Genomic DNA, 27,378 nt, shown 5'->3' with positions numbered 1-27,378 from the left:
GGACCGACCCCTGTGGCACCCTCTTTTCATATTTAAAGAAAAATAATAAAAAATAGTTTAAGTCAGTTTTTAATTCATTTTGAAATAAAATGCTATACATAGATATAATTACACTTAAATTTGTAGAAACTAATTCCATCAAATAGGAAAGAATTGTGCGGTTAGGAAAACAGTTCATCAACACAATAATAATGATGGATGATCTTATTATTATAATTAATCTGATATCCTAATAACACGTAATATTTTTGAAATCAAAAATATCATCATTATTAAATGCATACCTCGTAATACCACAATATCCAGGAAAATATGAAGAAAAATATCGTTAATTACGTTTATCTTTTTAACAGGAAATTAGAACTACTCATGCAAAATGATACGGAAGCAGTATGAATTTAATAGATTAATATCACTTTTTTTTTCGAGCATTCTATAATAGGCGTTTCTTTGATAAGGAAAATGGATCCGATCAGTTTATTATCGATAATCATTGCGTTTAACTCTCTGCTATTTCGTGTAGTCACTTTATTTGTTTATTGTATAGTACCGGATTTAAATAACTTACCTGGAAAATGCTTAAGGAGAAATATCATTAGCGGTTGTTTAGTGGATATGTTTTTCATTCTACGTGATATTAAGTATATTTCTGACTTTAATTCTACCGGTACGTAAGTATAATGACATTTTAAGTCGATAAATAAATACAATATATTTCATTCCACATCTATTTATATTTATACAAACACAATAACTCTAGATTTTTTAATAGAAAACTGGAGCTCGTAACCAAGTGTCAAAAATTTAAACAAAACGTTCATGTGAATACAAGTCACGGAAATGTTTAGTTTTTGAGCAGGGTTAATCAAAATGAAATAGAATTTTGTTCTGTTTCACTGGTTTAAAAAATATAGAGGAAAATTTGTAGCTTTGTATTATTTTTTATTACTAAAAATGTGGGACTAAAAAATTAACTAACAATTTTATTTCCGGTCTTCAGAGATTATTTAGAAATTGTTATAAATTTCAAATAATTGAAAAAACCCACAATTGTTTAGATGTTTTAAATTGCCGATAAACCGATAAAAATTAGTAGAAAATTAAACTTTGAAAAAACTAATGTAAATATTGTCGATCTAAATGTATTTAAGAGATTCAAGTTTTATTTAAAAACAAAATTATAAAAATTCACATTAAGTTTTAATTTTTTTACTTACAAGCAATTAGTGATATGGACAATACATCGATTGTGGAACTAGATTTTAATTTCTCGAGAATAAGTTCACTAGTATTATAACAAATAAACTATTCGGTACTTTAGTGTTTTGATATTATTCTAGAAGTAAATAACAAAAAGAGCATATTTTTAATAAATACAACATACATATTTGAAATAGTCGAATTAGGTCGATTCGATTGGAAAAGAAACAGGCAATCTTAAAGCAGCCAGCCAAATGTGTTGAAACAGTGGGACCTATTTTTAAAATTTATTGTACGTAAAGTTAATTACGGTTGAAAAAGTTCAACTGTAATGATAGAAATCTGTATATGATAGTAATTCGTTCTCTGATATTAGTTAAATTAATTTCATAACACGTAAGATAGGGAAATAAAATTGATCTTCTGGTACTTTTACAATAAACTCCACTGTTTAAAAGATGTACTTTGTTAAATCCCTAGTTCTAATCGAATGATCATTTAAATTCAAAGTTAAATGAGTATTTAACTTTAAACTAATCTTTCATACGCTCGAATTAGTTGACCCTCAAACGACCTAAAAAGAAATATAAGCGTATTTTACAGAATGCACTACTATTTATTTTAGATAAGATTGTATTTAATCAAGAAATTTCAGTTAAACTTCAAGAATTTTTTTCGCATCCACGTCAAAGCCGCTTTCAGACTTTTGAGCTCCTGTGGATGCTAACGGACGCCACATATTCACGCTAAATAAGGCTAAATATTAATTTAAGTGTTATTTCGTACGTGGAAATGTTTTATAAAATGTATATATATTTTTGACTGTAAAGTAACATCAGAAATCATTTTTAGGGCCGACTGTTATTATAGGAATAATACTTCATTATGGTGCCTTATCTAATATTTTCTGGAGTAATGTGCTCTGCTATGACATCTGGTGGAATTTCAGGTAAATTTAGATTAATTACGTAATATAAACAAAAGCTATTATGAAATTATTTTATCGATTTTTTACAGTTAATTATCTTTGGCTTTTATTGTAGTTTAAAGAAAAAAAATTTAAGAAATACTGTCTGATGCAATCGATTAAATTACCCATAATAATACAGTATATATTAATAAGTTATACATTATCACACCACGCGATAAAGAATGTGAAAGTTGAATTACAATAGAATATACCTTTTATTTTGCAGTTAATTTTATTAAATCATTAATTGGAAGAGACACGTCTATGGAATGGAATGGAATGCAAAGTTGGCAGGAGTCTATTACTCCCTACTTTATCGCAGAACCTGGACAGAGTCCCTTGCTGCTGGATCATTCTAATCGGGCTTGTTTTTAAAAGGGTTATTTTTTAATCTCGGATCTAATTTTTCAAGTTTTGTCTATTATTATTTTAGTGAATTTAAGACGGATTTAATTGCATTCCAATCCGTTGTTAAACCAGCGTTATCGAACCCATTTCATGGGCCGATCGCGGAAAGCTAGGCTTATAAAGCCTGTCCTAACGACGTAATTCCCCTTCAGACCGTCCACTGAAGTCCTTTCGGTGCTAACTCTTTAATAGGCTAGCAGGAATACGCCACAACGGGGCACTAGCTATAAGGAGGGAGCAATGCGTCCCCTTTTCCGGAGGAGTCGCAATTGCTGGGATATTTTGTCTTACTGTATGTTTTTTTTCAATTTAGACCGCGTTTTTGTTTTATGCGCGACTTACCGTGTTTGACGTCTTCAAACTATATAACTCGCGAAAACCTTTCACTCGCGACCCCGGAAACGCGTCTGACGCACTATTCCATTTATGGCTCATGCGATATGGAGGCCCCTAAGCCTGGTTTGTCGATTTTCGGCTACCGCACCGCACCATCACGGTGGTTCGTCCAGTACGGCGTGAGGCCGCTTCCTTACAACTGTCGGAGTTGCGTCCTCTCGGCAGATGTCCCGAAGATGACTGTGTTCGGACACAGCCGCTCTCCCGAACAGTCTGCGCGCCTGCGCCACCCCCACCTCGGACACGGATTGAAATCTCGCATCAGATCGGAGAGTGGCGTTCCTGACGAACCACGGAGCTCCAAAGATCGTCCGCAACGCGATGTTTTGGACGGCCTCGATCTTCTTTTGAAGCGAGGAGCTCAACACTGCCCCCCATGCCGGGTAAGCATATGTTAGAATCGGCAGTACGTACAGCCGAAAAATGAGGAGCTTAGTTGCCAGTGGGTACGGGCTGGCACTGTTCAGCACTGGGTATAGCGAGGCTCTGGCGGCCTTAGCCCTCCGGGTCGCATAATTTACATGTTCGCCGAAGGTAAGCCGCCTGTCCAACACCACCCCCAGGTACTTAACTGTTTTCTCAAAAGGGATTTTCTCCCCTGAGATTTCCAGCTCTCTGGTCGGTTTTCGTGTCTTGCATGTGAACATCATGGCCACCGATTTTTCACCGTTGACCCTGATTCTCCACATGTCAAGCCACGGTTCCACTAAGTCCAGCTGCCTTTGGAGCCTCCGGACCGCGTAATCCACATTTGCGGATTCGTAGAAATATGCCGTGTCGTCTGCGTAAAGAGCCGTTTTGACCCCTTCCGACAGCGGCATATCGTTCACGTACAAAGTGTACAAGAACGGGGAAAGTACTGCTCCTTGGGGAACCCCAGCGGCTATTTCTCTGGTGGAGGAAATCGTTTCCCCTACGCGCACGACAAAATGTCGGTCTAGCAGATATGACCGCATCAGTCTGACATAGCGGTAGGGGATCGCCGATAGCGCTAGCTTATAAAGCAGCCCGCTATGCCAAACTTTGTCAAAGGCCTTGGCCACATCCAGAAAAGCGGCTGCAGTCACCCGTTTCCTGTTCAGGCCTCCGACAAGGTCGTCTATTATTTTTACCAGTTGGAGGGTGGTTGAGTGACCCTCCCTGAACCCAAATTGCTCGGGCCGCACTTCTCCCTCCATGTATCGCCTCAGTTTTTCGAGAAAAATCCTCTCGAACAACTTAGACAATACCGGTAACAGGGAGATTGGCCTATAATTCCGTGGGAAAAGTAAACTTTTCCCCGGTTTGGGTAAACATACGACTTTGGCCGTTTTCCAACAATTCGGGAAATATCCAACGTACAAAATGGACGTGAATATCACCGAAATTGCTGTAATCACGGAGGCCGGTATGTTCCGGAATGCACGGGCGCTGATCCCGTCGACACCCGGGGCCTTGTCGGGGCTTGTGGCCTTAATGGCTGCGGAAACTTCCGCTTCAGTGACTTGGTCAATCTCTAGAGGGGCGTCCTCCACCTGTGAGAAATAATCTACAAGAAAGGATTCCACCTCGGTTGTGTGCTCGTCGTTCGCGGAGGGAGGGGGGTTTGGAGTGAACTGCTCCTCCAAGGTATCGGCGAATACCTCGGCCCTCTCCGCCTCCGAGTATGCAAGAAAACCTCGCTGCCCCACAACCGGATGGCGAGGCTTCTTCTCTTCTCGCAGTCTCCTGTTCAACCTGAACACCGAGGAGATGTCGTCAGAGACCGAGGCGAGGTATTCGTTCCACGAATCCTCTCGATGGCTTGTCAGCAGTTGTTTTACCCTGTCCGTTTGATTATAAAAGGCCCGCTTATCAGCGGGGGACAGGGTGATTCGATATCTCCTCCTCAGTCGTCGTTTCTCCGTTATGGCTTCGGAGATATGAGGAGGGAGGTCGTTTCGAACAACTGCTCGAGTTTTGGCCGATGAGCTGCCTGCCAGGGCCTCGGTCATTGACGACGTGACGCGCCCGACAGTGTCGTCGATTTCCTCCGGGGTGTTCAGGAGCTCAGGATTTACCGGCCTGTACTCCCGCTGGAGGGTCTCGTAGAACCTTTTCCAGTTGACTGACCTTCGGGGTATAGGCGGGGGATTTCGGCCACCCCCTGCCTGACCTAGTTCCAACAGGACAGGGGAATGGTCCGAGCTGAGGTCTTCTATCGTTTCAATCATGAATGGGAGGGTACCCCCCTTCATGACTGCGATATCCAGCACGTCAGGCCTAGATCTGCCTGAGCGATGCACGAACGTGGGCACCTCAGGGCCTACGACGACCAAGCGGCGGGCTCTCGCCCTTTCGTACAGCAATCTGCCATTCGGATTTGTCAGAATGCTGTTCCATGTCACGTGTTTGGCATTGAGGTCGCCCATGAGTATCATGGGCCCATCCCAATTTTCCAGCACGGCATCCAGATCTGCGCCGGTTACCGCGTCGTTCGGCTTGCTATAAGCCGAAACCAGCCGATACACCGTGCCCAGATGCTCCACATGCACACACGTTTGCTCCATCACGTTTGTATGAAGAACAACGCGCGTATGCATGTGGCGTCTGTGGACTAAAACCGCAGTTCCACCAGAGGTGCGAGATCCGGGTCGAACTGGCCTATCCGTCCTATATGTAAAATAGTTCCGAAGGGTCAGTTGCTTGCTTGGGTTCAAGCACGTCTCAGACAACAGTATCACGTCTATCAGTAGATCCTCGGCCAGACGGCATAGTTCCTCCGTCCGGCCTACTACTGAGTTGGCGTTCCACTGCAAGAGTCTGAGGGTGGGCCTAACCATACCTGGACAGTACAGCAATGAGGCACTCTATTAAGGACTGAATACAGTCCTTGAGAGATTTTGCCTGGAGCAGGCGTGGCAAAACCATCATGATATCTGGCAGGATATCCTTCCCTGTCATCTGCGACAGGAAGTCCATGCCAGTGGTCTCCAACGGGGTAGCCGGTTTCGGATTGCCGCTGGAGGTGCCTTTTGGCGCGGCCGCCCTTTTGGTGGGGCGCGGGGCCACAGGGGCCGCGGTGTTTTTAACAGCCTGCTTGGCCTTCCCAGCCGGAGCAGGCTTTGCCTTTCCCGTCGAGGAAGGCTTGGCCTTCTTCGCCGGGGCCGGCTTTGTCGCCGCCTTTTGTTTCACCACCTTCTTGGTGGTCGCCGCCGGTTTTGGCTTGGCGGGTGTTGGGGAGGGTACCTCCCCTTTTTTCACTACCACCTTGGCCACAGGTGCCGGCACCTCCGGTTTGGGGGCTGTTTCCCCCCACCGGCAACACGGGCCCAGCTGCGGCCGTCAACAGTCGCGGGCTTTTTAATGCCCTTGACCTTATTGACTTGCTCCTTATAATAGGGGCAACCCCGGTAATTAGCCGGATGAGGCACTTTGCAGTTAACGCATGAGGCTGGTTCCTCACGCGGCTTAACGCATGTGGCAGTGTCGTGGTCCCCACCACACTTGACACATTGCTGGGCCCTCTGGCAGTAATTGGACGAGTGTCCAAATTTCTGGCATCTGTGGCACTGGGGTGGCCCCCCTCGCGACACAAACGCAGTCACTGCGACCTTGCAGTAAAAAATACTGCCAAGGTCATAAATGGTCCGGGCCGAAGGGGTCCTCTTAAGGGCCACTAGGCAGGTCGGGGTTTCCCGACCGTCCCTTGTGAGGAGCTTCTTAACCGAAACCACCTCATAGCCAAGGGAGGTCAGTTCCTCCCTTACTTCCTCCGGGGCAGCCCCATAGGGGATCCCCCGTATAACCACCTTCAGCTCCCTGTCCTTCGGGAGCTGAAAGCAGTGAAAGGCGATTCCCTTCGAGTGCAGAAAACTCTGCACCGCCCGGTAATCCGCCTCGCTGCCCAGCTGCAGCCTTATCGAGAGCCCGGTGCTTTTAGCCACCAGGCGCCTCCCGATCCGCGACTTAATGTCGCGCGCTAATGCTGGCCACTCCTTCGGGCAGTCCAGCATTATTGGCGGGATTTTCTCCCGCCTGACGGTAGCAGGCTGTGATGGGGCCCCATCATCAGCCTGCGGGTTGGCGGCTGCTGCAGCCTTGCTGCAGTCCGCTACGGGCTCCGTCTCCATAGGAGGCGCGGAGTCCCGGCGTTTCTGGCGCTTCCTAGCGCCAGACCCGCTTTCCTCTCCACCGACGGACAGCTCCGGGGTGGGAGAACGGGGTGGGGCAGGCCTTACTTTTCCTTCCATGAAGGAGAAAAAATCAGACTAAAATTAAAAATTAAAACTTATATTATCACTACACTTGCTGTAAGAAAATACACAACAGAAATAAAATTGGAAAGTTTAATTTCCTGTTAAAATAAAAATTATTTTAGAAGTATCACAATAGTCTATTATGTTAGGCTATTAGTCTAATGTATAACTAATCAGACACGTCTAAGGGACTCGCTTCAAGAATTTTACCATAACTTTATTATTTACGAACGGATTTGAATAAATAAGATGTCATTTTCTTTTTCATAAGAAGTTAAACAATAACATTTAAATAAACCAGCGGTGACAAAGATATTAAAAAGTTTACATGCCTGCCATTTTGAAATGAATCGAGAGATCAGGTTCATTATTTTTATACAAATAAACCTCTAGGTACCCTAACTGTATACGAAATTTTACCTCGATACGATTAATCGTTTCTGAATAATACATTTTTATGTTAAAAATACAAAATGGCGGATTGCCGGTAAACCAAGTGTTTCCGGACATATGTTGATGGAAATTTTTTTTAACTTCAATTTAGGGGCTCACCCCTGAATTCTTGAAACGGTTTTTTTTAAGCACTCTGTATAAAACATAAGAAAGGATTGTAATAATTTTCTGAAATAACTTTATTCGCTTCAAAACTATCACAAAATCGACATATTTCGCTCTCAGATCCAACAATTATCTTTTTTACTACATCTATTTTAAACAGTCATATCTATTTCATCGATTTTTGATTATAAGGCAATTCTTTAAACCTAATATCAGGTTCATACCAAATGAAACAAATATATTGTTTTATCTGATTAACATTTCCTATAACTGTCTTCTATGATAATCCAATTTACTTTGTGTTTAAGCGGTCAGTATTTGCAATATATTTTGAAGTAAGTTACATCATAATAAAATGTTATATTAAAATGCAGAAGACGTACACAGCGATATCTTTTGTAAAATCTATCCATACAGGGTTTCCCAACCCGATCAGCAGTATGTTATTATAACTTTAATTGATATGTATTGTTTTCGAGGTTCTAATTTAATGTAGTTATCGTCAGGGTTAAAACAACCGGTAGGAATTCTTATGCCATGTTTTTTGTTACATCATCTTGAAAGGTGGGATGATTGCTTGTTACTGATGCTATCGTAATAATATTTTTACCAATCTTGTTATATTCCGGTAGGAATTCTTATGCCATGTTTTTTGTTACATCATTTTGAACGGTGGAATGATTGCTTGTTACTGATGCTATCATAATAATATTTTTACCAATCTTGTTATATTCCGGTAGGAATCTTGTTATTCCGGTAGGAATTCTTATGCCATGTTTTTTGTTACATCATCTTGAACGGTGGGATGATTGCTTGTTACTGATGCTATCGTAATAATATTTTTACCAATCTTGTTATATTCCGGTAGAAATCTTGTTGTTCCGGTAGGATTTCTTATGCCATGTTTTTTGTTACATCATTTTGAACGGTGGAATGATTGCTTGTTACTGATGCTATCGTATTAATATTTTTACCAATCTTGTTATATTCCGGTAGAAATCTTGTTGTTCCGGTAGGATTTCTTATGCCATGTTTTTTGTTACATCATTTTGAACGGTGGAATGATTGCTTGTTACTGATGCTATCGTATTAATATTTTTACCAATCTTGTTATATTCTGGTAGGAATCTTGTTATTCCGGTAGGAATTCTTATGCCATGTTTTTTGTTACATCATCTTGAACGGTGGGATGATTGCTTGTTACTGATGCTATCATAATAATATTTTTACCGATCTTGTTATAATACACCTAGAACGTGTAGAGTCTTTTCAATGCGTATAAAAAAAATCTTACCATTTTTTTTTTTTCATTTTTCCGCAGTATAACGGGAAATGCATTGCTCATATAAACAATTATAAAGTAGCGAATTAAAAATTGTTTACCTTGCTCAATCAACTCAATGTCGAATAGCGGATGTGACGATACAGACTTAAAGACTATTTTTTCGATGCGTTTCTTCTTTTTTCTTTTTCTTTTTTGTCACTATTTTTTTTAAGATGTTATGGTCCCGTTTTAAAAGTCTCATTTCTCTTCGAACTAAATATTTAGCTTCATAACTTTTCCACAGCTTAAGCGGTTGCTTTTCCGGGAAGGCCGAATATTACATGTACGGTCTATAACAAGCTCCTAAATCAGTTCCGTAAAATCTTCATCTGCAGCAGCTCTGGTTTTATTGCAAATACGCGACAGCGTATAATTTACATATCTTATCCAATTTATTTAAGATATTATGCGTTTTAAATGTTTTTTTCAACTCTGTAAAGGATCATAATAATCATATACGGATATGTGTGCCTCAAAGGATAATAAATCCACCGATTTGCTGATTACAGAATAAAACAATTCATGTCCTTGTTTGTTTAAATTTTTTTAAATTGTCACCTCTATTATACCTATTAATTAAAAAGTACATACTTATATCTAAGTCATTATTGAAACTGTTTTATAATATTATCAAACGATTAAGAAAGTTTGTTATTTTTTTAGTCTAAAAAATTTTTAGTTAAAATTTTAGTTATTTTTTTTATTCGTTTTTACACAGAGAATTTAGTCGACCCGAATTCGGATTTAAGTTAGGGAAGTCGTTATAATAATTGTGATATCAATTTGTTTATACTTTGTTTATACTTTTATTTACACTTTTACGCAGGGCCACCGCGAGGATTGCGACCGCCTGCGTGCAAAAATAAAAAATCCCACCCCTATTAAAAAAGAAATTGTTTTTTAAAAATTGAAAACTTTTTTCTAACAACTAAGCAAAAATAAATATAAGTTTAATCTCGTAACAAAATTTTGAAATTTATGCTTACCTAATACTACGATATTCCTCATACATAATATTTATATGTATATAGATGCTACGGTTTATCATAATTTTTCATAACTTATAAATATTCTAAATATTTAAAAATACTTGTATTTTTTTTTTTTGAAAATTTATAGATACTGAAAACAAAAATTTTATAAAACATATTTTAACTATAAGGATTAATAGAAGAAAACAATTAACTTAATATTAAATACGTTTATTTAATAAAAAAAAATCCTTTCGGCACGCCGGAAGGCGAAGGTAGATTTTACCAATGCTAAGTAGGGGATAAAAAAAGATTTCCATCTGAAAGCTAAGAAAAACTTCAAATTTACTCAAAACGACAACGGTTGCATGTGAAAAAAATGTTTCACATGTTTAGCATACGACAAGCCTTATCTTCTTATAATTCCAGCAACATTTTGCTCATCCCTTGCCGTAAGGGTTGGTCATATAAAAAATTGTTTCAAAAAAAAGTTTTAGGTAATATTTAGAGGACTAACGACCACTTTAAACCGATTCGATACGGTGCCTATTAAAGGAGGTATGGAGGTATGATTTTTTTAGTCTTTCAAACCCCATTTTTTCTATCACCTGAACCAATGGTTGATGATATCAAAAACTTTTACTTACATAAATTTTAGATCATATATAAAATAGTAGGAAGTTTAAACGAATTCGATATTTTACTTATTAAGAAAGTTATAGCGATGTTTTTTTTTTCGAAAAAGCCCCTCTATTTCCAGCCCCATGGTCCGATTTTGGCTGTTAATGAACTCAATCGAGATTTTGGGACGAGTTATTTTTAAAGAACAATTTTAAAGTGATTGGCACAAAATTTCGGCAGTTATCTTGTCCACAAGAAACTGAAATATATATTTATATATGTAAACTTTTTAGCTGACAGTGGTTTTAGGGTCTGGGGGTTGTGAAACGTGAAGATATGTGAAATTTTCCGGAAGTCGAATCATGGTACCTATTACAATAGGTAGCTTTCTTATGAAATCTACCTAAAACAACTTAGTTTAATACATTCTCTTTCTGCTTTAAGCGAAACAAAATTATAAGTCACTCTAAATCAAGTGATTCACTTATCTGATGTTCGATTGAGATCATCACCAGTGCAGATAGTCTTTCTTGTGACATAACTGATCCTAAAAGTATTTTATTTATTTAAATTTTAAAAACGAACATTCGCCGTTAGCAACTGACACAAAAATAGTTAAAAAAAGATGCGTAGAACAATTATGAGATTCGAACAAGTTGAAAATAAATTATTTTCGTACATATATTCCAACACCTCAGTGGGACTCATCTCGGGTTTTAAATAAATTTCTTGTTCTTAATTCTTCAAAAAGCTCATTTACACTTATATCTAATTGTTTATCAGCGTTGATTGAAAATATGTACAATGTTTTCGTAATTCTTTGTTGTTTTATTTTATGCTGCGAGTATTGTATAAAATTTGAAAAGTATCCGTATGTTCTTTTAAGTAACTCAAATCTACCCTGTAATGCGTTTATTGATGTATCATCTATGGAAAAGAAAAAGGAATTTCTTTAATTGTTTTCAGGGTCTGGGATACTTTAATCAACATGTATGTAATCAAACATACGTTTTGTCTTTCAAATCCTAGATTCATCAGTTTTAGGTAATTCTGTATCTTCATCAATGACAGAAGAATACTAGTGAAATTTTCATCAGATCTTAAGTCTATAAAATAAATTTTCGAACTTGTTCTACCGCTTCCAATGCAGACTGGATGGTTCAGGTTTATGTAACAATTTACTTACTGCACTGATTAGATTTAATATATTGTGCCTTATAACTATTTAACGTATAAATTTAAATGACTTTATTTTTGTACCAAGTGCGTTCGCCACAGTTCTGGTATTCATGACCCTCGTTTCGTCTTCATTTATTTCTATCAACGTATCTTATATTTCATCAATTTGGGTTTTAAGAGGAACTGTGGCCTCTATCCGACTTTTCCAACGCGTTTTTGATAAAGATTTTAAAATGAATTTTGACAATTTTTTTTCTTAAAATGTTCCATTTATAATTGGATGATGAGAAAAACATATAGAACAAGATCAAAAAAATTTACGGTTTTCTAAAGAAATTGTTTGCAGAATCATTTACAATTAAATTAAGGCTGTAAACTGAGCAGGGTACAAAAAAAGCTATACGATTTAAATTTATTTTTTATTTTTTTTGGAATCCATTCCTCTTTTCTCTCATGTTTGCGACGTTATCGTAACCTATTAAGTTTTTATCTGTAAGTGATAATTAGTCTTAGTTACTGAACCATATAACTTTTGAAAAGTCTCATCTTCGAATAACCAGTACGTCATAAATTTATGTTTCATTTTTTTTTTTAATTCCTTTATTGTAAAAATAAATATTTATAAATAGAACGATGGTTGTTATTTAATGAACAAAGGATTTCCTGGACTTCGAGAATATCCTTTTGTTCGTATTGTACAAATTCGCGTTTTAAAATGAATTAGGTTTATATCATTCCGTTATGTTTCATTCATATGAGGGTGTCAAAAATATAACACTTGTTATCGTTGAAGTTGGGTTTATTGAAACATATTGTATATACCTTTGATTAAATCATTTTATTTATCGACGAATAAAAAAAACCCGTACGGAAGATATTTCAAGCCTTTTGGTAGATGAATTTAAAAATAAAACTCACGTGTGATTTCACATGGTCTTAGTAAACGTGATGATAATTAATCCAGTCTGTTTGCAGGAAACTAATCGGTTAAATTTGACTGATGTAATGTTTAGGTATTTGAAAGTAAGTTTCTATCAAAGAGAAATAATCGATATTAATATACTGCTCTCGGGAGAAGTTACTAATATTTTCTTGCTTATAACTGAATACAGCAGCTCTACCTTCAGCTGAATGACCGGACCTCTTTTAGAATGTTTTATTTATTTATTATTTTTAAATTTTGAATTAAGTTAACATGATGTATTTGATTTTTTTTCAAAAACGTAATCAGTTTTTTGCATTTTTACTTCCAAATGCCGTGAGTATGAAAATGCTACGGATAATTTCATTTATAATCCATTTATTCATATAGTAACTGATAAATAAAATTATTACTTCCTTGTACGAAGTAAAGGAAGGAAGTATAGCGATCGTGAAAAATTTCGGTTTTTAGATTTCAACGGAAATATCCATTTTGACCATCCCTGAATGCATTTTGACTAGTTCCGACGTGACATCTGTATGTACGTATGTATCTTGCATAACTCAAAAACGATTAGCGGTAGGATGTTGAAATTTTGGATTTAGGACTGTTGTAACATCTAGTCCAAAATCCAAAGAAATTTGGTTTGAACTTTTCCTTAACTGCAGGAATACGCCCTCATTGAGAGCTTTTCAACGATATTTCATAAGTGGTACTTATTTTCATCGGTTACAGAGTTATTGCCAAATTAAATTTTAATTAAGAAAATATTTGGATCTTATAACAGAAAGACGCATCGGTTCGAATGAAACTTTATTTCTATTTTTATCTTTTTTTTTTAATTTAAATATATTGCTTTATTAATTTTTTTTTTGTCTTCAATCATTTGACTGGTTTGATGCAGCTCTCTAAGATTCCCTATCTAGTGCTAGTCGTTTCATTTCAGTATACTCTCTACATCCTACATCCCTAACAATTTGTTTTACATATTCCAAACGTGGCCTGCCTACACAATTTTTCGCTTCTACCTGTCCTTCCAATATTAAAGCGACTATTCCAGGATGCCTTAGTATGTGGCCTATAAGTCTGTCTCTTCTTTTAACTATATTTTTCCAAATGCTTCTTTCTTCATCTGTTTGCCGCAATACCTCTTCATTTGTCACTTTATCTACCCATCTGATTTTTAACATTCTCCTATAGCACCACATTTCAAAAGCTTCTAATCTTTTCTTCTCAGATACTCCGATCGTCCAAGTTTCACTTCCATATAAAGCGACACTCCAAACATACACTTTCAAAAATATTTTCCTGTCATTTAAATTAATTTTTGATGTAAACAAAATATATTTCTTACTGAAGGCTCGTTTAGCTTGTGCTATTCGGCATTTTATATCGCTCCTGCTTCGTCCATCTTTAGTAATTCTACTTCCCAAATAACAAAATTCTTCTACCTCCATAATCTTTTCTCCATCTATTTTCACATTCAGCGGTCCATCTTTGTTATTTCTACTACATTTCATTACTTTTGTTTTGTTCTTGTTTATTTTCATGCGATAGTTCTTGCGTAGGACTTCATCTATGCCGTTCATTGTTTCTTCTAAATCCTTTTTACTCTCGGCTAGAATTCCTATATCATCAGCAAATCGTAGCATCTTTATCTTTTCACCTTGTACTGTTACTCCGAATCTAAATTGTTCTTTAACATCATTAACTGCTAGTTCCATGTAAAGATTAAAAAGTAATGGAGATAGGGAACATCCTTGTCAGACTCCCTTTCTTATTACGGCTTCTTTCTTATGTTCTTCAATTGTTACTGTTGCTGTTTGGTTCCTGTACATGTTAGCAATTGTTCTTCTATCTCTGTATTTGAACCCTAATTTTTTTTAAATGCTTAACATTTTATTCCAGTCTACGTTATCGAATGCCTTTTATAGGTCTATAAACGCCAAGTATATTGGTTTGTTTTTCTTTAATCTTCCTTCTAATATTAATCTGAGGCCTAAAATTGCTTCCCTTCTCCCTATACTTTTCCTGAAACCAAATTGGTCTTCTCCTAACACTTCTTCCACTCTCCTCTCAATTCTTCTGAATAGAATTCCAGTTAACATTTTTGATGCATGACTAGTTAAACTAATTGTTCTGTATTCTTCACATTTATCTGCCCCTGCTTTCTTTGGTATCATGACTATAACACTCTTTTTGAAGTCTGACGGAAATTCCCCTTTTTCATAAATATTACACACTAGTTTGTATAATCTATCAATCGCTTCCTGACCTGCACTGCGTAGTAATTCTACAGGTATTCCGTCTATTCCAGGAGCCTTTCTGCCATTTAAATCTTTTAATGCTCTCTTAAATTCAGATCTCAGTATTGTTTCTCCCATTTCATCCTCCTCAACTTCCTCTTCTTTCTCTATAACACCGTTTTCTTATTTATTAGTAATTAATAATAACAATAAAAAAAAGTATGAAAAAATATCAGAAGTTATTAATGAAATAAAATTGTATGCACTTTTCTTTTCAAAGAAATGTGTATATAATTTAATAGACGTACAAGGTGTCCACATCAGATTTTTTATTTATATTTGTTTTTTAGATTTTTACTGGAATCTGAAAATACATCAGAACTAGAAAAGGAGAAAAGATTCAAGAAGTACAAATTCTATGCATGGGGAATGCCAATTATAGTGATCGGTTCAATACAGCTAATCGGAAGATTACTTAACGAGTTATTTACAGAACCTTCTGGTAAATAAAAAATAATATTTTTCATTTATGAAATAAAGCTTATGTTATTAACTGGTATTTTATTACAAGTATACAATCTTTCGTGTGTATGTTTATATGACAGGAAGAAGAAAATTTAATGATTGCAAATATTTTAATCTTACCTTTAAGCCGGGTCGGATTAAAGGCAAGAAGATGTAAACTTGGACCATATCTGCTGGTCCATCAATCAACAAATTTCATTTTTATGGTTTTAAATAAACTTGTAACATTCTGGACAACTAGTCAGAGAATACTGTTACATAAATAGAATTTTCCTATATTAGCTTAAGTGATACACTGATTTGGTCGGCCCTAACAAATTTATTAATCGATAACTAGATTTTTACGCCATCATAAAATCTCTCTGTAAACCACACTCCTGGCTTGAAGTTTAAAGCGATGAACATAAAGGCTTGATAGGTTATTGTTCTTAATAACGCTACATACTCAAGAGAAAAAACATCATTTAGCAAATTTACCTCCACAGATTTAAGTATTTACTCAGAGATTTATTTATTGTTATAGCGAATGCTGATTTAGTGGAAATTGCAAAATTACAAGGAATTTAGCAAATCCTTTGCAAAATCTCCTTGGAAATTTTCCATGGAATGAGAGGAATTCTTGGAATAATTATTGTTACGACTTCTCTAACACCTGTAATAATCTTATCGTACCTTTTTTTAAAGATGTGACTTGAAGCTTAGAACCACTGAAGAGGCTTAGAGGGTCCAAGTTCCGTAATAATATAATGAACATCCGGTTTTTTGTTCATTATACGAAGTAAAGGAAGTATTGTATTCGCCAAAAATTTTGGTTTTCAGATTTCAACGGAAATATCCATTTTGACCATCCCTGAATCCATTTTGGCGAGTTTCTGCGTGACGTCTGTAGGTACGTACGTATTTTGCATAACTCAAAAACGATTGGGCGTAGAATGTTAAAATTTTGAATTTAGGACTATTATAACATCTAGTTGTGCACCTCCCCTTTTAAATGAAATCGACTGGGCCAAAAATGTGTATACAGTCAGACCTCTAAATAAATTTGGATTTTGGACTTTTTCTTAACTGCAAAGCACTCGTTGAGAGCTTTTCAACGATATAGCACAAGTGGTACTTTTTTTCATTAGTTCCAGAGTTATAACCAAATAGAAGTTTAATTAATGAAATATTTGGATATTACAAGAGGAAGGCACGTCGATTCGAATCCGACTTCATATACATATATATTTTTTTAAAATTTAAATATATCGATTTATTAATAATTATTAACCTTTGATAGTAAAAATATTTTTACAATAAATAATAATAATTCAATTATAACAATACCAAAAACAATATGAAAATAGATTAGATATTATTTTGAAATAAAATTTAAAGTACTTATCATTTTCATTGAAAAATGCTTACAATCACAGGTTAATAGGTAGGTATTAATAAATCAATATATTTATATTAAAAAAAAAGTTTAAAAAAATATATGTATATGAAGTCTGATTCAAACCGATATGTGGTCACTTACACCACATATCTACTTGAGCGACGTGAAACAAAATTAATATATAAACTAATATGAAATGCTGTTATGGACACCACAAAAAATGTGATGCAATGTGGTGTCCACCACAATACAATTTCTAAATGTCCACTATAGTAAAGAATTGGAGGATCGTAACTCACTTTCATATGAAATAAGTTTAAATGAAGTGAAGAAAAAAATTTGTATATGTAATTTAATAGGCGTACAAGGAAGTCATGTGGTGTCCACATCAGATTTTTAATTTTATTGTGTATGGAGATAACCCAGTCAGTTCTTGAGAATTTAAAAATTCAATAATAAAATTAACACAATCGTCTTGATTTGAACTGGAATCAGTGGATTTGTAGGTGAATTAATTTGTTTCAAAAGCGGTTTAAAATAATATTAATTACTATTTTTTTACCAGTATTTTTCTTTCAAAGGACCTTTTATTTTCAAAAAATTATTTTTCTTTTAGTACTTTCGTTTTAAAAACCAATTACCCAATTTAGATTTCAGGTTTTGACAATTTTTCTCAATATTCTGAATAAGTGAACTAATATAGGTAACCATAAAGCTCGTTAAGGTAGTTAACATACTTAAGTTTCATATTTCATTTTTTTTGAGAGCAGATATTCAGAAAAATTTATTTATCTGAAAAATTATATTTATATTAAAACATAATTTTCACATATTATTAATATGGCGATAGTGTTATCCATATATTTATTATATGGATAACACTAAAATGAGAACAGATATAGAAAGATATTGGGCAGCTTCGTTAGGATCTGACGAAAATCTCCTCACAATATTGTTGTTCCTTCCATTATCTGTTTCTAGTTGAATCAGAAAATTAAACTACAAGAGCTTCTTAGGATCTTTTGTGAATTATCGTACATTTACCCCCACACTGACAGTGGAAATTTTAAAGTGTCATCTTCCATTAGGGAGTTCTTTGTTATATTACACAAGTTTTAGACCATTTTAATGGCAATTTAAACAGTGGGTGGATTATCCTACTTCCTTGCAATAAGGTAGCAACACCTGACGACCCTGTTGCTAAGGATTTTTTTTTTCAGACCGAATTATTTACTATAGCAACTATAGCTATAACGGAAAGGTAAATGAGATTTACATAAATTTTAAATAATCTGCAAAAAATGTTTATTCCATGCTCCCAAGCCCAAAACCCAATTTTTGTTAGGCGGACGTTTGTGCGTATGAACGTATGTACGTTGGTCTATTTGATCTTATAACTCTGGAAACCGTTGACCGATTTTCTTTAAACTATGTAGACAGGTACTACATTCGGAGGGAAAGAATGTATTAAATTTTTGCAAAAACTGGGAAATAGGGTGGGGTGCTTTTGAGCCGAAATTAACATTTTTACTGGGGCTCATTAAAAAATTACCTTTCTTACGAAAAAATTAAAGTGCTTTTTATCAAGACCGCAGATTATCAAAACGTTTTATTTAACCCTTACCCCCCCCCCACTCCAAAAAGTGGCTATATATTTTTTTATTTTTTTAGCTATATATTGCTTCAGAAAAGGAGTTAGTTAATGGGAGTTTTTTGCATCTACATTTCCTAAATCGATAGACCTTCAAACCACTATAACATTTTTTTACCCATCCCATTCTGATAGTCTATGTTAACAAAAATATTTTTTTAATTTTTAACAAATTTTTTTAATCTATTTTAATTAAATCCATCTCTCAAGTTATCCATTTCATTTAAAATGTAAAAAAACTTATTTTTTTTTAGCCCGTACTCTTTAGTATTTCTTGGGAAAAAAATAGCCAAAACTTTTCCCGCATCCTAGAAAATTACAAATTTGTTTATTTAGAATTACGTCTACATCTGTGTATTTTTTAAACAGTTTTAATTTTTTTTTTTTATTTACTATCACCACTTTGGGTGAGAGAGGGAATGGGAGAATGTTAAAAAGGAAATTCTTAAATCAGCAGAAGCAAACTTAGGCGGAATAAAGAGAACTGGTAGAAAACCTTGGGTTTCAGATGATATATTGCAGCTGATGGATGAACGTAGAAAATATAAGAATGCTAGTAATGAAGAAAGTAAAAGGAACTATCGGCAATTAAGAAATGCTATAAACAGGAAGTGCAAACTGGCGAAAGAAGAGTGGATTAAAGAAAAGTGTTCAGAAGTGGAAAGAGAAATGAACATTGGTAAAATAGACGGAGCATACAGGAAAGTTAAGGAAAATTTTGGGGTACATAAATTAAAATCTAATACTGTGTTAAACAAAGATGGAACACCAATATATTGAATAGTTATACGGAGGAAATGAATTAGAAAATGGTGTTATAGAGGAAGAAGAGGAAGTTGAGGAGGGTGAAATGGGAGAAACAATACTGAGATCTGAATTTAAGAGAGCATTAAAAGATTTAAATGGCAGAAAGGCTACTGGAATAGACGGAATACCTGTAGAATTACTGAGCAGTGCAGGTGAGGAAGCGATTGATAGATTATACAAACTGGTGTGTAATATTTATGAAAAAGGGGAATTTCCGTCAGACTTCAAAAAAAGTGTTATAGTAATGATACCAAAGAAAGCAGGGGCAGATAAATGTGAAGAATACAGAACAATTAGTTTAACTAGTCGTGCATCAAAAATCTTAACTAGAATTCTATACAGAAGAATTGAGAGGAGAGTGGAAGAAGTGTTAGGAGAAGACCAATTTGGTTTCAGGAAAAGTAAAGGGAGTATCAGGAAAAGTATAGAAAACAAGGGAAGCAATTTTAGGCCTCAGATATATAGTAGAAGGAAAATTAAACAAAAACAAACCAACATACTATCGCATGAAAATAAACAAGAACAAAACAAAAGTAATGAAATGAAGTAGAAATAACAAAGATGGACCACTGAATTTGAAAATAGATGGAGAAAAGATTATGGAGGTAGAAGAATTTTGTTATTTGGGAAGTAGAATTACTAAAGATGGACGAAGCAGGAGCGATATAAAATGCCGAATAGCACAAGCTAAACGAGCCTTCAGTAAGAAATATAATTTGTTTACATCAAAAATTAATTTAAATGTCAGGAAAAGATTTTTGAAAGTGTATGTTTGGAGTGTCGCTTTATATGGAAGTGAAACTTGGACGATCGGAGTATCTGAGAAGAAAAGATTAGAAGCTTTTGAAATGCGGTGCTATAGGAGAATGTTAAAAATCAGATGGGTGGATAAAGTGACAAATGAAGAGGTATTGCGGCAAACAGATGAAGAAAGAAGCATTTGGAAAAATATAGTTAAAAGAAGAGACAGACTTATAGGCCACATACTAAGGCATCCTGGAATAGTCGCTTTAATATTGGAAGGACAGGTAGAAGGAAAAAATTGTGTAGGCAGGCCACGTTTTGGAATATGTAAAACAAATTGTTAGGGATGTAGGATGTAGAGGGTATACTGAAATGAAACGACTAGCACTAGATAGGGAATCTTGGAGAGCTGCATCAAACCAGTCAAATGACTGAAGACAAAAAAAAATCACCACTTAGGGATTAATTTCTTAAAAAATAATTTTATCCGAATGCTTCTCCTTGAGTATGGGTATTTCATAACGAAAAAAAATTTTTAACAATTATAAATCTTTAATGTTCAAAATGTATTTTGTTAAACAATAGTCATTAAAAAAGAAACAAAAAGCATATAACAATAAATTTTAAAATAGCTTATATACCTCTCTCCTGATCGGAGAGCTTTCAAATTAAAAAAAATCTAAAACCTTTTTTAAATTTATTTAAAGTTAATTTTAGTAAATATTTTAATCAAAAATAAATATCTCCCTGATGCATGAGCCCCAAATTCTCAAAAAGTCGAAAACTATTTATTGAAATTATGATACTAATATTAAAAATGTTGGTATTACTTTATTTTGTTGAGCAACTTGGTTTCAAAAGTTGAAGTTAAAAGATTTAAATATAGAGTATTTTAACAAATAAAGTAATTTTATATTTAATAAAAACAAATATTTTTAATCAGTAATATTAACATTTATTATATAATACGTGTTTTTTTTTTTTTTTAATATGACGTTGAAGAAATAACTGAAACTGGCGGATCGTACATTTTTGATTAATATTTTGTAACACATTCGTACGTTGTATTTTTTCTTTCTCCCGTCTATTGAAGTTTACATTTCTAAGCTTTTTGAATATTAATAAAACATTTTACCGTTTAATAATTTATAACACTGTATTTTTGATTCATTATAACTTTCCTCATCCGGATTTTACAAATATAGACGTCATAAAGGTCATAGCAAAGAATCCACAATCGTAAATATTGTGGCATCGTAAGCATTTGTTGATGACATGTGACAATTTTATATATCAGTGGATGCAAAAGAATTTAGATGCATGCATTGAAATAGAAAAAAATCGGATTTGTGACAAAATATTCGTTCTAAAAAAATGTACAAAAAAGACATAAGCGCGAACTTATTTTTTTCAATGACAATACAGACCATACATGCATAAAAAAGACTATAGAAACAAATAACAATCTTCTTATAGGGGAAATAAATAACAAAGACTTTTCTCAACAACAGCTCAAAACTTTTTAGAAATTACAAGCAGAAATAGTCAAACAGAAATATTAAAATTATTTGGATCTGGAATTTTCACTCCCAGAATAATACCAAGCTCAATTCTAGCTGTTATGTTGAATTTTCTTATATAAAAACTGCTTGCACTTAAGAAGAATTTCCCTATCCCCCGATAGCCCTTCTAGAGAATGTTCGAACCGATTTGGCTCTCAATCCTCGCTCCTAACTCTATCCCGACTAGATAATTCTTTCACTGTGTCTGTTGTAATATAATTTCTCTTAACATTATTGTTACTCCTATATCTTAATCGTTAATAAACCTATTCCGCCATTTCTACTATTTTCTGATTCTCCATCAATTATTTTATGATTTCCTGCTAAAAATTAGTGCTTTCTATGCACCGTTCATAATTTTAACTTAATAACTTTTCATTACAAATTGTCTTATCGACCACTCTCATTTAACTTTTGAGGTGCTGTGTTCCAACTTAAAGAATCTCATGATTCTCGTATTTTTTGCTTACTACGTCTTGTGTAGCCTCACCCGGAGAACCGATAGAGGGCAACTTTAACTTCGGAATATTTTACAGGTTAGGACATCATCAAGTTGAATAAGAAGATAAAGGATAATGAAAAAGAGATTCCTCGGAAAATACAACCGTAATTTTCCCTTATTACAGGCGTGTTAATATGCCTACTCATATGCTAAACAGAATCAAATGTGATGTAGGAACAATATTCATACAGCAGGAACAATCATCGAAATCACCGCGGTCACCTCTCAATAACTATTGAAAGTCCTGCTATTAAGTTTTACAAATAACACCTTTTTCTGGCATTTCCGCAGATACCGTCATGTTATATAAGAATCATCGTATAGTGTTTCCTTTTTAAAAATATGCGAATTCCTGTACCCGAACTCGTATACCGGCTTATTGGCAAACAGTTTACGGGGCTGATACCCTTCTTGACATAGCATTTCGTATTCTTCCTTATCTGAGATATTTTTTAGTCGCACTATTCCTCTCCTTTAGACACAGTTCCTCACCTCAGTCACTATCATCCAGTGTTCACCGCTGCTTATTCTAATCTCTGCTCATTTACAATTATTCTTCACACTAACGGTACTTTCCTTACCTGCGACCAGAAGAAGCGCTCTGTTGAAGCTTCTCAATTCATAGGTCATAGAGAAATATTATTTGACAATATATTATTAAATTCTAACAAAGAAAATAAAAAAATATCTTTCTCATTTTTAAAATTTTTTACAGTTTCAGACAACCATTTATTTCCAAAAGGAACTAAGAATCTTGATATCTTTATTTTTAAATTAAACGTGGTTGCTTATAACACATTCATTCTGTCAAATGTTATTGGATTTTTTTTAATTACCTGGTTAATTTATAAATATGAAAAGCAAGCAAGGAAAATGCAATCAGAAGACAGCAGTTTCAGTAATCTTCCACAAAAAAGGTAAGAAACATTCCATTTTCGGAGGTTTATTTTGGTAAAAATGTATTCATAAATATGGAACCCATTATTATTTTGATAAATACCGGTATTAATTCGGAATAATATTTGTTTCTATATTTGGGAAATTTTTATTTCATATTTTTAAGATCCGGCATTAATGATATAGATCGATAATTCCATACTGAATGTTATCTCATGTTTTATATAAAAACCGACAAACCGATATAATAAATTTGAAAATATTTTGGTTATTACAATTAAATTTATGTAAAACCTCTTTTTCTCTTTTTTCTTAAATAAAGAGATTGAAATTCAATATTGTACAATTCCTGATCGTGAATTTGATTTCAGAGAAAAATTATCTCCACTACTTCAATTTTATCAATAAGTGAAAGATTATTATTTGTCTATAGGATTAAGATCAAAGCCAACGATTAAACAATCACTAGAAACTCTGTTATATATTTAATTTATTCGATTGGCTAGGCAGATGTCACATATGAAGTAATTGTACTCGTATTTTAATTCATTAATATCATTAATAATATATCAATGTTCTTGTGTTTCAGATTTTATATATACTTCAAGCTGTTCTTAATTCTTGGATTGCTTAAACTTGTTCATTTGATTAAAGTATATGTTATATCAAAAATAGATCTATCTTTTACATGTAAAAAAATGATCGGTTTAATACCACGAAGTGAAGGTGTATTAATATTCATTTCACTAATCTGCAATCACCGTATGTTATCAAAAGTATTTAACCAATTATGTATTGAAACAAATACACCCCCCAACACATCTGTCACCGATGATCACCAGCAGTAATACTATAATATAATTATTTAATTATACAGTTTACAGTTATCTAATTGAAAATTAAAAATTGTGAATGAGATAAATGAGAAAGCGGAATTTTAATTTTTCAAGAATCTAAATTAATATCTAAATAGGCCTACCTTGTGCTACGTATAACTTAATGCAAGGGTTTCCAAATTATAACAGACTATTGTAATAAGGCTTTATCCAATCAGAAATACATTAATCAAAACACCAACGAACTAAACCTTACATCCGACGTCAAAGAGTTAATCGAACAAAAATATATTTTAATTTGCTCAATTTAAATTATTCTTATAAAAAAATTTTAAAAGTTTAATTAAAATATTAATACTTATTTTTTAGATTTTTTGTAATTGTTTTCCCGATAATGAATGGCGCTTAACACACAACAGTATTTTCATTTTCTTTTTTTATATGAAATGATGTTTAACCATCCTAACAGTTTTATTACCGAAATAATAATAATTGTTTTTTATTGACAGTCTCTCACACACAATCAACCTTCATATCCGTATGAAGGTATCAGGTAAAGATATAAAACAAAGAATCATGCAACAGAACAGTTATTATAAATAATATTTGTATATTACATTTGCTTAATATGTAGCTGTAGTAAAGTTTTCTTTCAATAAGTAACTTATTTATAATAATCTAAAAAAACACTTAAAATGTAATTAATTACATTTTACAAGTGTATCGTACATGTACATTACATACACTTCAGTACGAAGAAATTAAAATAAATGTACTTAATTTTTAATTAAAATACATGATGAAATTAATACATGTACAATTAAAAACATGTACGATATACATAGTAAATTTAAAAAAAAATATATATATATATATTATCGAATTATTACAAATTGCATTGCAATTTCCAGGAAATGATTCTTAACCAAAACTAAGAAGTTCATTTAAACGTAGGTTAAAATACGGTTCGTTAGGGAGTTACTGCAGGCGAAACATTTAGCCCAGTTTTCTTCTCCCTCTATAAAATTAAACCATATTAAAATTTTTGGAGTTCAAATAGAAGGGTAAATTTGGTGATTCCTTATAGTTTTTAATGTAAGAAATTTAATAAAAGCGGTACAAACTTCCATCTCACTTAGGTTGTAAGAAAAGCTGTGTAAAATACAAAAAATGTTTTGTCAGAAAATACACTTTTTTATGTTTGTACTAAAATAACTTTGTTAATTTACTAATAAACAAATAAAAATATCTAATTAAATTTGTCGAGAATTTAATTCTGAGAAAAGTGATGTAAATAATATTTATTAAAATTAAAAAATTTGAGATGTTTAACTTTAATTAGAAACAAAACACACAAATTGGTTGGAAAAGTGATACGATTTTAAATAGAACAATTTACATACAAATGCTAAAAATTATTAAAAAAAAAATTGAAAGACATCCTTCTAATAAACTATAAATAACTCAAATTTTTATAAAATAAAATTTATAAATAGAAGTGAGAAAAAGACACTAGTAGAATTGATATTAATTATTTGGCGGATGAACTTACAATTTTAGCAGACAAAGAAAAAGAGGCTGAAATTCAAATAAATATTTAAAAATTGCTTTCGGCACGCCGGTTGGCGGAGGTAGATTTCACCTGTGCTAAGTAGGGGATAAAAAAGATTTCCACCTTAAAGTTAAGAAAAACTTCAAATTTACTCAATACAACAATAGTTGCATATGAAAGAAATTTTCACATGTTTAGCAGACAAGCCGTATCTTCTTATAATTCCAGCAACATTTTGGTCATCCCTTGCCGTAAGAGTTGGTCATATTAAAAATTGTTTCAGACAAAAGTTTTAGGTAATCTTTTGAGGACTAACGACCAATTTAAATAGACTCGATACTGTGCCTATTAAGGGAGGTATGATTTTTTTCTAACTACAAAACTCCACTTTTTCCATCCCTTGGGCCAATGGTTGGTAATATCAAAAGACTTTACTTAGATCTGTTTTTGGCCCTTATCTGAAGATTAGTAGGAACTTTAAACGAGTTCGATATTTTACTAAATAAGAAAGTTATATCGATATTTTGCTTTTTCGAAAAAAACTCCCCATTTCCATCTCCATGGTCTGATTTCGGCAGTAAACGAACTCGACCGAGAATTTGGGACGAGTTATTTTTAAGGAACAATTTGAAAGTGATTGGTGCAAAATTACGGCAGTTATCGTGTCCACAATTAAGTTAAATATATATATGTATAAATTTTTATATAAACTTTTAAGCTGACAGTAGTTTTGGGATATGGGGGAATGTGAAACGCGAAGATATGTCGAAATTTTCCGGAAGTAGAATCATGGTATCCATTACAATAAGTAGCTTTTTTATGAAATGTACGTAAAATGCAGAGCAAACAGGTTTACAAATTTCATTCAAAAAAATGAATTTTTATCTTACAAAAAATTTTCATAAAAATCTTTAAAACAAAAATATGGAAAATTTTTTTTTTATATCTGGGAGAAATAATTCAACCAAACAATAAAGAAAAAAATCTAATGAAATTCGGGCGAATAAACTGAAAAAATGCATGTAACCTAACCCCATATATTTAGAACAAAAAGATTTTTGTAAATTGATACAAAATTAAGGCGTTATAACTCTCTCTCTATATATACATTTTTTTTTTCATTAACACTTAGCTTTATCACTTTACAGTGCAAAGAGATTTTTTAGTAATACATGGCCCCTCCAACTGACAATATAAGATAATCACAACTGACCCCAATTCAGACTTAGTATTACTAAATTACTATATACATTATTTTGGTAATGAAACACAACTTTTAAATTAACAAAAAATAAGATAAAACTGCCCATAAATAAGTTATTTAATTGGATTACCCTCCAAGACTATTTTTAAAGTACTTCAATTTAGAGTCACTAAACTTGAACCAATGTAGTCTTGTATAATTTAGTTGCATAATTAAAAATTATATTTAAAACTAGATACACTGTTCTGATTAAAGCGGTCTTAAAAATTTGACAATACACCTAACTGTACACAATGTTATAATCTTAATTTATTATCATTTATGTTTTTTAGCACATTTGATGTACATGTGTAACTAATGATGAGGGCAAGTGTGTCTGTATTAAATGAAGTAATTATAATAAAACTTTATTCTGTCTCTGATGGTTAATATTATTCAAAATATAAGTTAAAACAATGCTTAAAACATCTGTAAAGAAGAAATAATGTAATACATTTCTCATATATTTATAGTGATGAAGTATTAATTAATAGCACAAAAACTGTTTATTCTTTAACTATACCACTTAACTGCACTGGCAATCCATATATCAATACTGTTCTTTGTTAGTCATATATACATAACTTGTTTGATAACTATTCGATAATTCCAAATGAAATTAGAACACTATATTAAAATTTATCATATTTGCACTTTGAAGGTTCTGCA

General features: G+C 33.6%; 1 protein-coding gene across 2 annotated transcripts; it reads left to right on the top strand.

The window, feature by feature from the left end:
• Positions 1 to 447: 447 nt before the first annotated feature.
• LOC142318462 (putative G-protein coupled receptor Mth-like 3) lies at positions 448 to 24,763 on the top strand. 2 transcript variants are annotated; one of them, XM_075355049.1, is made up of 5 exons: positions 448 to 667; positions 2,053 to 2,149; positions 15,363 to 15,514; positions 22,897 to 23,098; positions 23,668 to 24,763. In XM_075355049.1, exons 1-5 carry the CDS (start codon positions 463 to 465, stop codon positions 23,924 to 23,926), a joined length of 915 nt encoding a protein of 304 aa, XP_075211164.1. In that variant the 5' UTR covers positions 448 to 462; the 3' UTR covers positions 23,927 to 24,763. The 2 variants fall into 2 exon arrangements, with proteins under 2 accessions (XP_075211164.1, XP_075211165.1); XM_075355050.1 differs by lacking the exon at positions 22,897 to 23,098 and having other exon boundaries at positions 23,668 to 23,787.
• Positions 24,764 to 27,378: the final 2,615 nt, after the last annotated feature.

This window comes from Lycorma delicatula, chromosome 1, assembly GCF_047948215.1.
Source record: "Lycorma delicatula isolate Av1 chromosome 1, ASM4794821v1, whole genome shotgun sequence".
Classification (NCBI taxonomy): domain Eukaryota; kingdom Metazoa; phylum Arthropoda; class Insecta; order Hemiptera; family Fulgoridae; genus Lycorma; species Lycorma delicatula.
This window is presented reverse-complemented; position numbering and strand designations above follow the sequence as displayed.

Bases quoted from the DNA above. Each gene is read 5' to 3' on its own strand.
- LOC142318462 (XM_075355049.1), top strand. From the start codon at position 463: ATGGATCCGATCAGTTTATTATCGATAATCATTGCGTTTAACTCTCTG. The intron at 668-2,052 runs GTACGTAAGTAT...AATCATTTTTAG, and splicing joins TTCTGACTTTAATTCTACCG to GGCCGACTGTTATTATAGGA. The intron at 2,150-15,362 runs GTAAATTTAGAT...TTTGTTTTTTAG, and splicing joins GACATCTGGTGGAATTTCAG to ATTTTTACTGGAATCTGAAA.